A 16,523-nucleotide genomic window follows, 5' to 3' on the forward strand; every position below is an offset into this window, starting at 1 on the left:
CTGCTGAGAACTGCTGACAAATTTTGTCAAGTAACATGCTTACAGGCAGAGAAGAGAGGGCTACCGCCGGACGGGAGGTAACACCCCTCCTGAATCTCTCTCTGGGTCTTCTGTCAACGCAGGCGTGCTTCACTCACAGTTCAGGATGCCGGTGAAGCTTCCTCCATAAACTTCTCCATCTTCTCCTATATCTGGACCTGGGAAAAACACGGTAGGCCATGAACCATATACCTAATCACAGGACGCTCCCTTCCAGTGACCTCAGTGAAGCCACGTCAGCTGGGCCAGTAAGTTTAGCTCACTCAGGCAAGCAGCCACGTTTCTTATTGTAATTGGGAATTATCTGATGGAGCCGCAGCGCCGCGATCCGATTGCATCAGCGAATACGCGGAGTGCTGATGAGCCGGTTTCGGATAGGGACCCACAGACTACCCCACGGATCTCTGCCGCGTACAGGTCCTTCCGGTGCCAGGGGGACAAAGGGCCCCGAGGCTTTGGCGCTTGTGCACCTCTCCTGCAGATCAGGAGTTCCTCCGCCGCTAGCAGCGGCCTCCGCTGAGCCCAGGCACGCTACCGAGACGGAGGAGGGCGAGGGGGAAGGGAAGGTGTGTCTGCACGGCGCGCAGAAGGCGACGGAGCGCGCTGAGCGGCCTTGCTGCCAAGCCGGAAGCCGCGGCCCCCGCCGCAGGTCCCCACCTGCCTCGTCACCCACCGGCATGCCGTGGGGCCCGAGGCACCCGTGGGATTCAGGTGCCTCTCGCTCATAAGACGCCCCCCGAGCGCTGGGGTGCCCGTGGCTTGGCGCGGCTTTGCCTGCGGCGGTGGCCGGTGTCGCGTCAGCTCCGCTTGAGGCCCGGCCAGAGAGGTAGAGGAGAGAGCTTCTGTCGGAAAGGGCTCAGCGAGTCCTCCTGTTCGACAAGGAAGCAGCAGGGCCGCTCAGGAAAGGCAGCGAACACGAGGTGCTTTCATACAGGGCCGGGGACAAAATTAATGCGAGGAACGCCCGAGGGCCGTCGGCTGCGAGAGAGGGCCTGGGGGGGGCAGGGGGACGTGAGGAAGGTGGGGGCAGAGCCCGGCACCCGCCAGCGTCCCTCGGCTGTGGCGCTTTGGAGGACAGCACCCCTCACGGGCAGATCACCGGAGGGGTCTTCAGCAGCGAAGGGGCAGGTGGACCGGTGGTGATCTGAGCTTTGTCTTAGATTTCTTGACCTTTTTTTTACCTAGGACTTTCACGAGCTGTAAGCTGTGACCTCTGGATGTAGCAGTGATAGGGTTAATTCCGACACTGCTGTTCTCCACATTTGCATGGTTACCCAGCCGCCTTCTGCTTTTCAGAATTTCTTCTGGCCTCAGAAACAACTTCCTGTGGCCAAGGGTCCTCCAGGGTAACTCCGCTGTGTGTGATGGGATTTCACTTGCATGTCGTTGGAATTTTCTGCCCTTTAAATTTGTTAAACGCCTTGCTGTGTTCTCGTGCCATCAGGCAGATAGAGTAGCAGCTCTCGACGTGCTTTTCTATAAACCACTTGTTATTCTACAGCCTTTCACCGAGGCGTGATGCAAACAGACATAGCACCAGCCCATTCCACGTCTGCGTGTGCTTGCGGAAGCGGAGTGTGAGGGGATGTCCGATAAGGAGATGCAGAATTGCTCTATTTGTAAACCAGATCATTGACTTGAGAGTGAGCAAGCCGGCCGCCGAAAGAAAAAAAAGGAAAGCAGAGCCATCCCGAGGCGTTCAGCAATGAGCTATGCAAGACATAACCTCAAACCACGGGAAGCCCTGATATCCCATGAAGTAACAAATATTTTTCTATTAATACCAGTGTTTTTATTGCCTCTTTCATCCTGAAAGAAGCCTGGTTGGCTTTTACACTTCGCAGGCTCGATTCAGTCATTACTTCTCCTTGCCGCTGATATAAGACATTCCCAAAGACACGCCGAGAGCAGAGGCTTAACCAGCGGGACAAGCCCCTGCAGTGGCCCTGGGAAGGGCGAGCGCCGCGTCTGAAGGCAGAGGGGGACCTCGGCTAGGCTGGGACCAAGAAGAGCCGGAGGCGGTGACGGACTGCCGACGGCCGCCGCTGGCGGGGCAGTGCCGGAGCAATGGCTCGATGCGGTAAGAGGAGAGAGTGTTCTCTGCCGAAGCGGAGGAGCTCCTCGCGGGCTGCCCCTCCGTGCATCGGCCCAGGCAAGCGCTGCCTTTCTGCGAGGCCCGGCAGCCCGCCGCCTGCGCGGCCCCGCTGCCCCGGGGCCGGGGAAGGCAGCCCTGCCGCCGGCGAGCTTGGGCAGCGCCGGCGCCCGTGCACCCGTCCCGCAGCAGCGGTGCGGGACTGCTGCGTGTCCCAGCCTGGGGAGGGCTCCCGGGGCTCCGCAGCTGGGCGCTCTCGTAGAGGAGGGCTTTCCTGCTGCATCCTGCCCCGCCGGCTCCCACCCTGGCTGGCCTCGGTGAGGGAAAATAGCACCTGCCAGGCGGGGTGGGGGCTGGAGAAGAAAATGTCTCCGAGCCTCAAAAAGGGAGAAACGTGTACACACATACAAATACAGTAGGTGTGCTTTCTCTCCTCTGTTTGTTCATCTATGCGTTTAATTGAGAATCTTCGGTCAAGAAAGAGAGAGGATGTGGAAAGCTTTAGAAAAATCTGTCTGAGAGAGAGTGCAGAAGAGAAATGGAGTAAGAAAGCCAGATGATACTGCCCTCCTTTAACCGCCAAAATCCCTCTGGGAGAAGGCCAGCCAGAAACCAGCTCTGTCACAGCCTTGTTTGTTTTCCTGAGCAGCTGAAGGACTGAGAGCTCATCCCCTCTGCCTCCTCCCGTACAGCCGGCACCCCCCAGCACCGACGGGAGGGAGACGCAGCACGGATGCTACGGACACATGCGCGGGCATGTTCTGGGGACGGACCTGGTCTTTACACCGCTGTTTGGAGTCGTCCTCTTTGCTTTTCCTGTGGCCGCTTCCCTCTATTCAGTGGCCCAAAACCCAGGAGGGACCAATTTCCTTGCCTGCAGCACACAGCCTCCCTGCTCGGCTGAGCAGAGACGGCTCTGCGACAGCCCGATGCTGACCCTTCCGCCTCTGGCAGGGTTGGGGGCCCCCCGACTGCTGTGGACCCCATGGCGAGCAGATGCTTTCATCCGGCAAGCACCTCTGGTGCATTCCAGCGCTTCCGAGCGCTCCCCCAACTCTTCGCCTTCCTCCTCTGCAGGCGCCTCCCGCCCTCCCTGGTTCCCTCCAGCCACTGCCTGCTCTGCTCTCCCTGCACAGGGCCGGCCGGGTGCGGGTGTGCTCAGCAAAGTCCTGCTCTGGCCTGGGAGGGCTGAGGGCTGACGGCTCAGCCAGAGGCATCGCCTCTCTTTGCTTGGGGAGTAGGAGAGAGCGGTTGTGTTAGCTCTGTGATGGAGATGGGCCTCCCTCTTGCTGCAGGAAGACTTTGGGTCATGCTGATGCCTCCCTAAAGCCCCAAATTCCCCCAAAGCATGGACGTGCAAGTGTTTGCTCAAGCTTTTCAGATAGGGGAGAACCGCCAGCCTTCATAAGGAAGGCACCCAGCTTTATCCAAGGGGTATGACCTTAAGCTGTTTCATCTAAGCAGATGCAAACTTATTTAGATGCTCTTACATCAAATGGGAACAGGCATAACCTAAACTACTGCAAGCTGTTTTCACACGGAAATCGTATCAGCTGGGCAGCCTTTCAAACACTTTGAACCTGGAGTACGAGTGCATGACTGAAAGTAAGTAGTTTGTCATCGCTTTGCGTGGCACTGCCCATTAGCTGACCGAAGACATCGCGCCCTGCAGCTGCTGGCCATCAGCTAGCAGCGACGTCCTTGCGGCTCTGCGCAGGAGGAGCGTACACGCGCTCCCTGACCTCCTGCAGTGCAACGTCGGTCGGAGTTACCGAACCCAGCGTCACCAGCAACTGGCATTGAGATGGCTACCTTGGCATGGGAGCAGAGCAGGATTGCTCACACGAGCTTTCCGCTCGCCAGGGGATCCCACGCAGGAAGGAGGGAGCAACCATCGGTGGTAATCAGCCGCGTATTTAATCGCATCCTCTCTGCGGTTTGCAAAGAGGGTATGTGTCTATGGCTTGTGGGTTAAACAGCTGGTTTAAGCCATCCCCTCTCACTGTGCTCAGCCACCACAGCCCTGCCAATAAACCGCTTAAAACATACGTATAACCAGCTAAAGCCTGAGGTGGAAGGGTGAAACTTTCTGTGCAGACAGTGACTTGGCGACGTGGCACAGGAACTCTGCTGAAAAGGTATGGTTTTTATAGGCTAAAACCAAACCCAAGGAAACCTCCTGCTATTTCCTTCTGGTCTGCCTAGGCTGCCCCTGATGCGTCTTCAACAGCAGTTTCGGGAGTGAAATGCAGCAGAACCCGGTGATTCCGCCACAACAGGCGGCCCGCACACATCCCGGCATGGGAAGTACTGCCCAGCCCCGCTCTCGCAGCGTGCCTGGCACTGCAGCCGTGTGGGCCAGGCCCCGGGGCAGCTATCGAGTGCTGCGTCTGGCCCCCCTTCAGTCCTCCGAACTGCCGCGGGATGCTGCCCACTGGTCGGAGGCCACTATACCTGGCAGCCTGGATCCTGGCTGGCTAAGGTCTACCTGAAGATGCTTCTCCACGTTAATCCTGAACATTTTCCTCCAGAGTTGAAAGCTCTTCGTGAGTGTAATCTGCCAGTCCAAACAGAAGGAAATCTCTGTTTGGTCTGAAGAGCAGAACTTGGCGTGGTTTGCAGGGGAAAATGCCAAGTACGCGAGGCTGTTTGCTCTCCTTTAAACAGTCACGACTGTTCCTTAGCTCCACTAAGGCACATCTGGCTGTCATCTCTGCACATCTGTATCCTGTGTTTTACACAGTTTTCTCCCGATGCTTTATGTGGTTTTAAGCTGTGATGAGGCTTTGGAAAGAACAAAAGTGCATCTTTCTGCCCTTCTGAGAGCCAGCTCTCTGGGAACCTTCCTGGGCCCTAGCAAAGCTAACGGGACCTCCTCTGGAGTCTGCAGCAAAGCGTTTCCACAGCCCTCCCAGGAGAGCACGGCAGCAGAGATGCAAGTAGCCACTCACGGGGAATCCACACGCATCACTAAAGCATTGCAGGGTTCATCTGGGAAAGTAAGACTTTCCTTGGCACCTCTGCTCTTTTTCAGCCCCAAGGTGAGGTTTCACACACGCTTGAACGCCATTACACTGATTAAGACTTATGGTACAGATCAAACTTAACCAGCCTTTAGACTGGTCCCTGGCCTGTGAGGTCCAGCAAGAGTTTGAGCCAGGCAGCTCTTCAGTTGTTATTTCAGGAAGGTTCCCACCATGCACAGGTAACCAGACAGCGGCTGGAACCTGTGAGCGACTGCTGAAAGCAGCAGCAGTGTGCTCTCCTGTGCAAAGACTGCCATTGTGTAAGAGGAGACGTTTGGGCACCTGCTCTCTCCCTTCCTCAGCCCAGCTGATGCTGAGGCCAGCTAAACAGGGTTTCCTTGCCGGGCTTGCAGAAGGAACTCCAAAGAACACGTGGTGGTTCTGCTACCTGCGACCCATCTCCAACAGTCACAACGCCTCATCCGCGCAGCTTTGCCGACTGGCATTCAAAAAGCACTGAGATAATCTGGTTCCCCTTTTTTTTTTTTAAGGAGGTGGAATCAGGTGGTGCATCGCTATGATCTGATGGCCTAAATGCAGCACATTAAGTTCCCACACTGTTCAAATATTAGGTCATCAAGAGATGCTCTTTGAAGAGTACTGAAGTGGTCAGAAGAGGAACTAGAGTGAAAGGAAGAAGGTGGAAGAGGTGACATAAAGTAAACTATATATTCACCAGCACGTTAGTCTTGCCTGTTCTTTCTTTTACAGGCTTTTTTTTTTTTTTTCCCCTTGCAGAAGGCTCCTACAGAAGATAAATAGAAGAGCTTTTCTCTTAGAAGAGTAACATCCACAGTGATTCCCTTCCTTCTGTTTCGTCCTGCAGACAGATCGGTTCAAAGCCTGCTCCACCTACACACGGGTTTATCAGTGGGAGAGGAGAGGAAATTCTCCCCTGTCTTATGCTCCCCGGAAATGGAAATGTTTCACAAGCTAGTACTTACTATGCTAGTAAGGAATTTGCTAAATTACTTTGCGATTCCGAGTGGGAAATTTGTTCCTAAGCTGCACGGGCTTCCCAGATAGTCCCAGGCTTAATTCCCAACGTAGCGAGCTTACACCTTGGTGTTTACGAGCAGCTCTGCAGCGGGACGGAAAGGCGGCTTATGACGGAGGGGTGAATAATGATTTTGCAATGACTCTCGGGGTCATATTTTTGAGCAGCTACAGACGTCAAAAGGATGTTTAGATTCGAAAGGAATAGTTTAGGAGTACTGTCACAGTGCTCTGTCATGTCAGCGATGGGGACATTCACCCCCAAAGTGCTCTCGCCCCAAAGCTGGTTGGTGGCTTTCGCATGGTATTGCTCAAGAGCAAGCGATGAGACTGTGTCATAAATTGTGGTGACTTATTGCAAACAGCGCTACGGGTTTCCGAGTTTTTTTTACCATGGGATAAAACCTGCCCTGCCAGGGGCAAGGGAGTGTATCCTACTCAGAGAACACCCAACCCAAACCAAAACACTTCTTCCATAGTTACATCCTAGGACAGCTTGTTAACTCATGCTATTTACTGTCTGGATGCGAACTGGCTCTGCCTACCTGGGGCCAACAGGGACACCAGCATTTCTAAAGTTGTGTGTAGGAGCACAATCGATAAATCCTTAAAAGCAGTGTTGAAAACCGACATCCTGATTAAGTCCAGAATTGTGAGAAACCCTTGGAGGAGAGGCTGGTAGCTGAGTGCGTAATGAGAGGCTGACCCCAGAATGAGACCCTCTCTAATGAAAGCGGTTAGTAACTGATCAAAAATATTGAGCACGATGCTTTCCGTATTTCTGTGTCTGCGTGTGGCCGGCTGTAGCACCTCTTGGGTAATCTGTAGGCTATAGGAACAGCTGTATTTCTTCTACTTTCTTCTTCGTCTCATCTGAAGGTGGTTCTCCAGTCGAGGGGCGTTTCGCTGTCGTGGGCCGGGCAGTGCGCGGGTGCGCACTGAAGTGAGGATGCTGGATGGCTGCCGCTGTGCCTGTGTCCCAAAGCCCAGGCGTGCCCGCAAAGCGCCCGGTGCCGCTTTGGCCAGCTCGCGAGGGCTTCGGTCACGCGCGGCGAGGAAGAGCCTCCCCACGGCGAGGGCCAGCCCCCGTTCAGCGCAGAGGGAGCGGAGCTCCTGCGCGCGTGCCAGTCGCAGGGCTGCTGAGCTGGGACGGGCAAGGACCAGAAAGCGCACTCCACGCTGCTGCTTGCAGCTCGGGTTTTCGTCAGAAGTATTTTAACCTGAAACGATGAAACGTCTGAAAGGTTTCTGGAGGGTTCCTGTTTTGCCGTTGCATCAATCTCCTTTGATTCGATTCAGTGCGTTCACACTGCAGACAGCGCTGCCCATGCTTTCGCACCCTCTCCTCTCGCTGATCTCAGCCAGCGCCTCTCTGCGTCGCCAGCTCGCTTGCGAATGCTGCTGTCAGGGCGTCAGCGCGGGGGGCTGGGAGGCCCGGGAAGGATCCCAAACAGCGGCTCCGGTTTCAGGGACTCGGGGTTCAAACCCAGACTCTGCCCGGAGTTCATTCTGCTTCCTCGGGTAGATACGTCGGGTAACTCCACTGCCCGTCCTCAAGAGCTGGGGTAATGGTGTTTCTTTGCAACTGCAGGCCCCGCGGAGGCAGCTGTGTCTTCGCGTGTGCGCGGCACGCTGGGTGCGGTGCAGGCAGTAGGTGTTTGTGTTAATGCTGCAATAATAATTATGATTTTAAACAGGGGAGGAGGGAGGACAGCTTCAGGCCAGCTCAGGCCCGTAAACCCGGGAGCCCAAGTGGCAGACGGACGCAGCGGCTGCCCCGAACCGTAGCCGGTGGCACAGCTCGCCGGCGGCGCGTGAACCCGGCTGCCAGCGCGGCGTGGTGGTTGCCGCGCCCGCGGAACGTCTGCCCTCGCCTGCTGCTGCACAGGACGGGTGTTGGAAGGGCGTGTGGTGCAGGCGGTTGCTCGCCCAGCAGAGAGTTGGGAGCAGAGTGTGAGAAAGGGGGAAAAACAAACCCCGCGGTGAGGATCCTCCAGCGCGGGAGCGTACGCAACGCAAAAGAGTCGCGGCAAGGGCTGCCAGCCGTTCGGACGGGGGATCGCTGGCGCGAGGGGAGGGGGGTCCCGCCGCCTTTGGGGGCGTTTCGGGTTCACACGTTGTAAGAGCGGGTAAAAGCTTCGCCCAGAAGACGATGCTGAAGGTCCTGGGTTGCCCGAGGGGAAGCGCGCCGGAGCCAGGGCCGCGGCCGTGGCCGTGGGAGGTCTGGCGCGGGTGGCGCTCGGGAGGTGTGGGGGGGAACAGCAAGGAGCCCCCGCCAGCCGCCCCGCCACGCGCGGCCGTGTGCGCCGCGCCCCGGGGCCGCCGCGCAGCTGCCCGCGCCGTGCGGCCGGGAGCACAGGAAGCGCTGTCCCCGCGTGGGGGGCCTCGGGGTGCGGCGGGGGCGGCGCGGCGAGGCCCCCCTCCGTGCGGGGTCGGGGTGGGAGGCGCGGCGGGGGCAACCCGGGGACGGGCGGCTCCTGCTCTCCGCCCCCCTCTCCGCCCAGGAAGCCGCCCCAGCCGCCGGCGGCGAGGAGGAGGGCGGGGGGGGCTGAGGTCCGGCCGGGAAGTTTGGGCCGCCGCCGGCCCCATCCATCCTCTCCCGTCCCCTCCCCGCCCCTCCCGGGCGCGCCCGCTGCCCGCGCCGCGCAGGGGCGCTGGGCCGGCCGGCGCGCAGGCGGCGGAGGGCGGGCGGGGGCGGCGCTGCGGCGCCCCGGCTGGGCTCGGCGCGGCGCGGCGGAGCGCAGCGCAGCGGCCGCGATGGGCGCCTCGGCGGCGGAGCGGCGGCGGCGGCGGCGGCGGGGGGAGCTGCTGCAGGGGCAGCTGGGCGCCCTGGCCGCCCTGGCCCTGCTCCTGGCCGGCTGCGCGGCCGGCCGCGGCGGTGAGTCTGCGCCGGGGCCGGCTCCGAGGGGCGGCGGGCAGGGCTGCGGGGCCGCGGCGGCGGGCGCGGTCACCTGTGCGGAGGGTGGTCGGGGAAGGCGAGGCGGAGCCCGCGGGGGCTGGGGCGGGCCGGGGCTCCCCCGCACCGGGGATCCGTGCCGGGGCCGGAGCCCTCCCCCGGGCCGGGGCGGGGTGCGCTGCGGAGCGGCGGCGGGAGCCCCCGGGAGAGCAGAGAAACTTCGCGGGAGCGGGCTGTCGCGGCGCCGGCGGAGCGGGGCCCCCCGGGCCCCCGCAGGAGGCGTTCCGGCGGCCGGGGTCCCCGCGGCGAGGCGCGGCGCTGGGGGGCCGGGGCGCGCCCGCCGGGGCCCGCGGGGCCGGGGCAGCCTCCACACACCCCCCCCCCCCCCACTGGGGAGGCTTCGGTTCGAACGGGCTCCGTGCGCCGCTCGGAGAGGAGGGGGCGGCTCGCTCCCGGGTGGCCGGCGGCCGTCTCCGGCTGCGTTTTGCAGCCAGCTGCGCGGAGCGGCTGATAGCGAGCGATTTATATTTTGCATTGCAAATATGTGAGTGTAAGCAGAATTTACGCAAGGCTTATTTTCCTTTAAGCGAAGGAGAGCGTACCCCTCCGTGACTTGAATTTGCTTTTTAAATAAACAGACGTGTCTTAAGGGTTTCACGGTGTCCAGCATGGTGTAAGGAATGCTCTGATGTTTAGGAAAGAGCGCAAACACTAGCTAAGACTTGAACGCAGTTTTTCTTATGGAGCCTAGCAGTGCCTGGATGGGTTTTTAAGATTTGGGACTTTAATGAGCTTAAAGTAATGAATTTTAATTTTTTTTCATACGTGTATTCTAAAAGTTAGGTTTGTTTTTCATGAGCGTGGTGATTGCTTTTGAGACGTAAGGCCAGGAAAGACAGACACGAGGATCGCTGTAAGTAATCAAAGGTGTATGCGTGTACGTAAGCGTATTTAAGCCTACCCACATGGTATACACAGATGTATGAGCCTAATACCAGTCCTTCTTTTAGATAAAGTCCAAAGGCTGCCGGTGAAAAGGTGTTTCCTCTGGTGTACTCTGTCTCTCGTGGCGGTGGGGCCAGGCTTCTGCTCCCTTCCCACTTTCTGTCGGTGGGAATCCGAGCCATCTCCAGCCTGTTCTCCAGGGGAGCAGGCTGGCAGCTTGCTGCTTGCCTTTGTCACACGATAAATTGTAGGTTACATGGCAAAAGCAAATCTCAGACCTATCTTAAATGGTGCACGGAGTGCACTCTTCTCTCTGACGGGCAGCGTGGTTTCCCATCCCGTGTTTCACTCTCATTGAACCTGGTTTTCCCGCTGGTGCGGAAGGGAGCTCCGTCCTGCGAGTAAAGGCGGCACAGGCTGTAAAGTCTGTGCGGTAGATCAGTTTGTCTGTGCTTTGCTTGAATTGCCCAAAGTGTTCCCCAGCCGGCACTGCTGACTTTTGTCAGGACTCTCGCTGTTTTGCTTCAGTTTGGGAGAGTATCTCACGTTGTGTGTGATCAGAGCTAGCTTAAAATTAATCAGAGAGATGAGAAATAGCATTTGGCGTAATAAAGCCGGCACCCTGTGCGTTTGCTGCCGCGCAGAGCCGGCACCGACAACGAGAAGAGTTGTTTCACAGGTGGAATTTCTCCACAGCGCCCGCTGCATCTGCTGCCCCTTCGGTCTGGACCGAAGTGACTGGGCTCTCTTGGGAGCCTTGCTATCAACCAACAGCCTGACGCTCTCTGTGGCTTGTTTGTGTCGTGATTAGAGAGGAGGTGGAAAGATGCATTTTGGTTTAGTGATGTAAATATTTTTCCCATGTAAAAACGTGGTTTAAGATCAAATGCAAACTTTTGACTAGACTGCAGTGCTTTTGTATCAAATGGGATCGCCCTTCCCGCTCCCCTGGCAGGAGGCGGCAGCCTTACCCCGCGCTCCCAGGGTAGTTTTCGCTAGCAAGGGGGTGTGACGTTTGGAGCAAGGAATCGGGGGCTCTGGCTCGGCAGTGCACGCAGCTGACGCGCAGCTCGCTCGCAACCTTGATGCCAGAGAGGCCGACGGTGGCGTAAAGCTGGGCGCAGGTTTCCTTGGGGCGCGGTGGAGACGCTGGAGTGACTGCCGCTCCTGTAGAGCTGTTGCATCACGGTGTGATCCAGTGCCGCAACCCTGGGCTTGAAGCACCTTTTTAGTTGATACGTTCCCGCTTTTTATGCTGCTGTTTTTCTTAGTCCCCTTGCCCTCAGCCACCGTCTCTGTCACGGCCTGGATCCAGAGGAGCGTGGCTTTTCGAGTCATGGGTGACCTCTGTTCACAGAGGGGTGCGAGGTGCCAAAGCCTCGTTCAGAGGGTGTGTGCACTTCCATCTACGCGCGAGAAATAGGCTAGAGCTCTCCCTGAAGAGGCAGGTGACCGCAGCGTTTTAATTGAGAAGCCGTCTGTAGTGGGCGACCCTGTAGGGTAGGGCATGAGATCTGGGTTTCTGTTCTTGTGGTCCCACTGCTTTGCTGGGTGGCTTAATCTCTCCATGTCTCACTTGGCTGGTCTCTGAAAGGAGGCCTCCTTTTCACGTCGCTTCGAGATCTCCTGATGCTAAACGATGTGTAATAACAAAGTGTTACAACATTATAATGTTTACATGAGGGTCATGCCAAAGATCTTTATATTGCACAAGGCTCAGGCTTTCAAAAATGGATACAGTGCAAATTAAGAAGAAATTCAAGTTCACTAAGTTCACCCGGGCACTGAACGTACAGGTGGGGTGCCCCTTTCCCTCCTGCAGGCAGCGCAAGTCCGTGGTTGTGCTCCGACATCAAGGAAGTACGCTGCTAAATACGAGGTGTCACTGAGACCAAACACTGCTCTGCAGACCCGAAATACAGCTGCCAACCACTGGACTGCTGTATGCTTTTTGGTCTGCTGAGGGGGACTGGAGGCGAAGGAGAGTTGTAGAAACATCTCCTTAACTTGAACAGTGTGAGTTGCTTCCAAGACTGCCTGCCTCTGCCATCCTTGCAGAAAGAGCCAAACAAAGCATGAAGTTTTCTCCCCCCCCTCCATCAGTCTGACTCTTAAATTCTCTCTCATAAAGCGAGGGAGGAGTGGGGAAGAGAGACTCCTTCATTATATGAGACCATCTTCCAAACTGTGATGATTCAGTTTTTTCAAGGGAGGCTTCTGAGTCAGGCCTTTTACCAGTTTGCTGCGGCGGACGGCAAGAATAGCAGGGACATCAGTCAGTGGGATATTTCTTTTCTTCTTTCTTTGTGTGTGTGTTTTTGGCAGGATGGTAAGGAAGAGCTGGGTCTGAAGCTGCAGCCCTTACTCATGGGGATGGGCACATCCAAGCAAATGGAGTTGCCTGCGTGATTCAAGCACGGAAGATTTGGGTTGCTTTTAAGTCTTGTTCTAACTTGATGGGAGTGAAGTATTCAGGATGGTGGAGCAAGGTCTGCCAGGTGCATTCTGACTAGCTCTGAGACTTACTCCACATCCAAAGCTGAGGCTGTCTTTACAGGACTGATAGGTGTCCGGTCGTCCGTGTGGGCTGCGGGGGACTGAGAGCATCCCCGTCACAGTAACACGCTTGCAGAAGGCCCCTAAGCGATCCTGGGTAGCACGATGGGAGAGGGGGAGCAAAGATCCCAGCGTGTCCGCCTTCCACCCCTGCTCTAGTTGGAGGAGCTCATAAGACTGGAATGAACCACGCAGGCTATTTCCTCTTGACCGCTTTGTCACGGGCCCTGCCTTAAAGGGCTTTTCCTTACAGATCTCCTTACAGCCAAAACAGTGCTGAAGAACCTTGTGTGACAGATCCTGGTCCTCTAGCTGGGAATTAAGCGAAAACTCCCTGATTTCGCTTGAATGTTTTGGTTTGCACAAACCAAGAAACCCATACCAAACTTTAGAGGTCATACAATGAAAGCACAAAAGCCGTTGTTTTCCTCACCTCTTCAGCGAAGCATAATCCTAGCCTCAGTGAGAGTAATCCTAGCCCAGATGTAATGCTGTAATGGTTGGACCCCTGGATATGGGAATTTACCCTCATAAACTAGGGAGAGGCATCAGGCCAGCGCGTGGTATGTGACCTCTTTGGCAGGGAGCTTGTTTGGCCTTGCAGGAAATGACTTGTTCATTTATTTAGCACTCGTTCAAGGTCCTGCACCAACAGCCGGCAGAGTGAAGTCTTCTGCTGAGCAGCTGACAGCTTGGGGGGTGGCAGGGCTGAGGCATGCGGCCCTGCTTGGCAGGAGCATGGGCTTCGAGATGTGCTTAACTTCCAGCATCCGCTTACAGCAGCGGCAGCGAAGGGCTTGCACACCTGCGTGGGGATTTGTGCTTGCTTCAGGCGCTCCCTGAAGAACCGCCTTAAAAACCTCCAAATCTCCGTACCTGCCAGCGTTTGGAGTCTGCTTAGTTAAAATGTTGTGGAAGTGCCGGGATGCGTGCCAGGCCGGTCAGCTCGCCAAAGTTGGGTGCCTGAGGTGAACTCCAGCGTGCCACCTAAAATCGGAGGATCTTGGTCCTCGGGATGTGGATGCAGGATGCTCGGGAGTTCCGGCTTCGGCAGGGCATGAAGGCAAAAGGTTGCCGGCCTCCCCAGCCGCTCTTAAAGAGAGCGAACGCGAGGCTGTGAGACGGTGGGTAGCAGGAAAATTCAGCGGCCGTTATTTCTTTCATGCCTGTCAAGGGTAGGGTGGGCTGGTGGCTCCAGGGCTGCCTGTGCTGACCTGACGGTATCTGCTCCGTCCTGCCCCGTCTGCTGCTTGTGGCTGCTCCTCCCCCCTTTGCCACCTTCTGCGTGGGCTCTGGCATTTCGGTGGCCCTTAGCCGAGTCGTGTCAGCAAGCAGCAAACTAGCCCAGCAAAAATGAAGGAAGCTTTCTGCCAAATTAGCACACTAAAATGACTCGGTGAGGTGTCTTAAGACATGGCTGAACAGAGAGCGCTTGGGTGGTGGCCATGGTCAGAATGGTAAGGAGGGCATGGTTTGTTGGTTTTGTCTAAGTGCTTTTTTAGTAGTTCCCTCCTGCTGCTATTCTTAAACGGTTCTTAACGTTATAGCGGCTGGCTGGTCATGCTGTCCCTTTTTGGGCAAAGATTCTCGGCAGGAAAGGCTCGGTTGGACCTGTCAGGTATCCATCTGGCAGGTACCTGGGTCTGTAGCCTCCTAGGTGTGAGATGACAAACAAAACATCTGCCTTGGGATGGGAGACGGGTCATTCAGGAGACCAGCAGCCAGCCCTGCAACTGGAAAACTCCCCTCACCCGTGGAGCTGACCCTGCTTCTAAGTCTTAGTCTGCCCCAGGGCATTTTATTGTTTTGTCTCTCTCCTTCTCTTTTAAAGTTGATGGCAACTCTATGGTAGGTAGGTAGATAATTTTTTTTTTTTTCCTTCTGGTTTCTGTGCCTTCGGAGTGGTTTAAGTTACCCTTTCTAGATTTCCTATCCACAAAGAAGCATAGAAAATTTAGTTTTTGTAGAGCCTTCCCCAAGATAAGACTTGAAGAAAAGAGCCAGGTCTCGTGAAATCTGTCACCGAAAACTCTGGAGTTTTGAGTTGGGTTTTTTTTTTTTTTTTTCAAATGAAAGCCACATGGAGCTCCTGGAGCATAGAGCCTGAGGGATGCATCTTGTTACTGCCATGACTTAGAAGGCAGTGCAACTTCTTCAGGCAATTTCTGAAGAAAGGCAGGTTCTTCCGCAGGCACAGTGATCATCCACTGCGCTGCCATGGAGCTGCATCTTGCTGTCACAGGGCTGTGGCTTTGCCTGTTCTGAGGCACACCGCTTTTTTTTCCAGCTGGCAACCAGGCGGTTGAGTTGCAGTGGTGCATTTTGGCAAAAAAAAAAAAAAGTGTGTTTGCTTTTTCCAGACTTGTCTTCCATGCCCTTCTCTAGACCAGCCTTTAAGCACGGGCTTTTAAAAAGCACTGAGGATTTTCAAAAACTTTGTTCTGCTCTAGGCTTTACCTTTAATACCGCCACAAGTCACGTCAGCCCAATGCCAAGAGCCACTGGTAACCTCATCCTAATTTTTTTCCGCTGCTGTGGCTTTATGGGAAGAAGCAGTGGGCATGCCCAGGTATGGGCAGGGCGTTTGTAGTCCTGCCACTTTAGTGATCACGTCCTGTAGACATGCTCTCAGAAGAGTAAGGTTACACAGTGAGTAAATCTTTGTGGTGAGTCTGCAGCAAAGCTGCATTACTCACAGCATCAAAGGAAGGGAAATCCTGTGAAAATGAAAGCGGTAAATGTAATTTGCAGGTCCTGAATGGGTTCTTGGCTGACCCTGAAGGGACGAAGGTGTTTTACCTCTGCCTCTCTGTGGAGTGGCTGCTGGACCATCGGCCTCTCCTCCGGCGCTGGACAGCCTGTCCTTGCGTTTTTTACCGCCAAGGGCGTCCTGACTTGGGAGTTCGCAGTTAGCTACTCGAAACTCCTGAGGGGCAGTTCCATCTCTCTTTATCTGGTCTCCCAGCAAAGTTTACGTTATCTTTTCTTGCATCGTCTTCCACAGGAGGTCAAGTCTCCACAGCAGTCGGAGAAGTGCCTGTTCAGGTGAGGCGTAGGTCTGATTTTATCAGCGTGGAAGTTGATAGAAATGGAACTGCTTTGATATGGAGATGGCCACGGAAGGAACCCACTGTACCTGGGGGTTTTAGAGGGTGTTGAGGCCTCCATCGCTCTGGCAGTGGGGCCAACTACATTAAAGGAGCATCGGTACCTCTCTGAGACACGGAATATATGCAGTCAGCGTGTTTGTACCATAGCATGGCTGGATTTCAGCTTCACACTCAGATTTAAAAATAAAATGGGTACAATCTCTAGAGGCTAAGCTCTTCTCTAAGAGCAGGCTGAGAAAACTCGGGAAATGAGGGGATTTCTCAGTGTGTTTGATTGCGGGGGATAAGGAGGGACAAGGAAGGAAGGAGAGTAGGATGGGATGTTGCACCCAGCAATGAGGACTGATCCCCACAGTAACTGGAGACAAGCCCAGGCTGGATTAAAAGCTGAAGCCTGATGTGGACTGAAGATGTTCATGCTGAATTTTTTTGGCGGCATCCCTGAGACTAGGAGCGCTGCCCAAGGGCTCCGGGGAGAAGTCCTGGGCCGTCGTCTTCTGAAAAAAAGGGAGGCGTTGAAGAGGAGTCCAGATGTGGCGTCCAGGGAGAAGGCTGCGTGGGACAGTTCTTGCTGGGACTTTATTTGCCTTTGCTGGACTTCTTTGGCTAAACGGGACAGCTGAAGAGGTGGGACTGAGTGTCACCTGCCTATAAGCCTTGTCTCAAGTCCTGCCTGGGGCCCAGAGGAGAGGAGCGGAACGTGCCTCCTGCCCCACACCATCCTCGCGCTCGGCTCCGCAGGCCGCCTTCAGTGTGGGTGCCGCAGGCGTGCGCCTGGAGAATGGGATACAACTGTCGTGGAGGAAGAGCGCTCTTACGCCTAAGGGAGTGTCAGAACTGGTTCGAAGGCACAGGTTTCATTG

The 16,523-nt window shown here is 56.0% G+C and overlaps 1 protein-coding gene across 1 annotated transcript in view; it reads left to right on the plus strand.

Moving 5' to 3' along the window:
- Positions 1–8,910: 8,910 nt before the first annotated feature.
- Positions 8,911–16,523, plus strand: part of SLC24A3 (solute carrier family 24 member 3) — a gene marked incomplete at both ends in the record, with an annotated part of 173,112 nt that continues 165,499 nt past the window's right edge. Inside the window, one exon of the mRNA XM_081997959.1 lies at positions 8,911–9,031. Within this exon, the coding sequence (XP_081854085.1) occupies positions 8,911–9,031 (121 nt within the window). The remainder of the gene's footprint in view (positions 9,032–16,523) is intronic.

Source organism: Phaethon aethereus (genome assembly GCF_964289735.1).
Source record: "Phaethon aethereus genome assembly, chromosome: 3".
NCBI classification, from domain to species: domain Eukaryota; kingdom Metazoa; phylum Chordata; class Aves; order Phaethontiformes; family Phaethontidae; genus Phaethon; species Phaethon aethereus.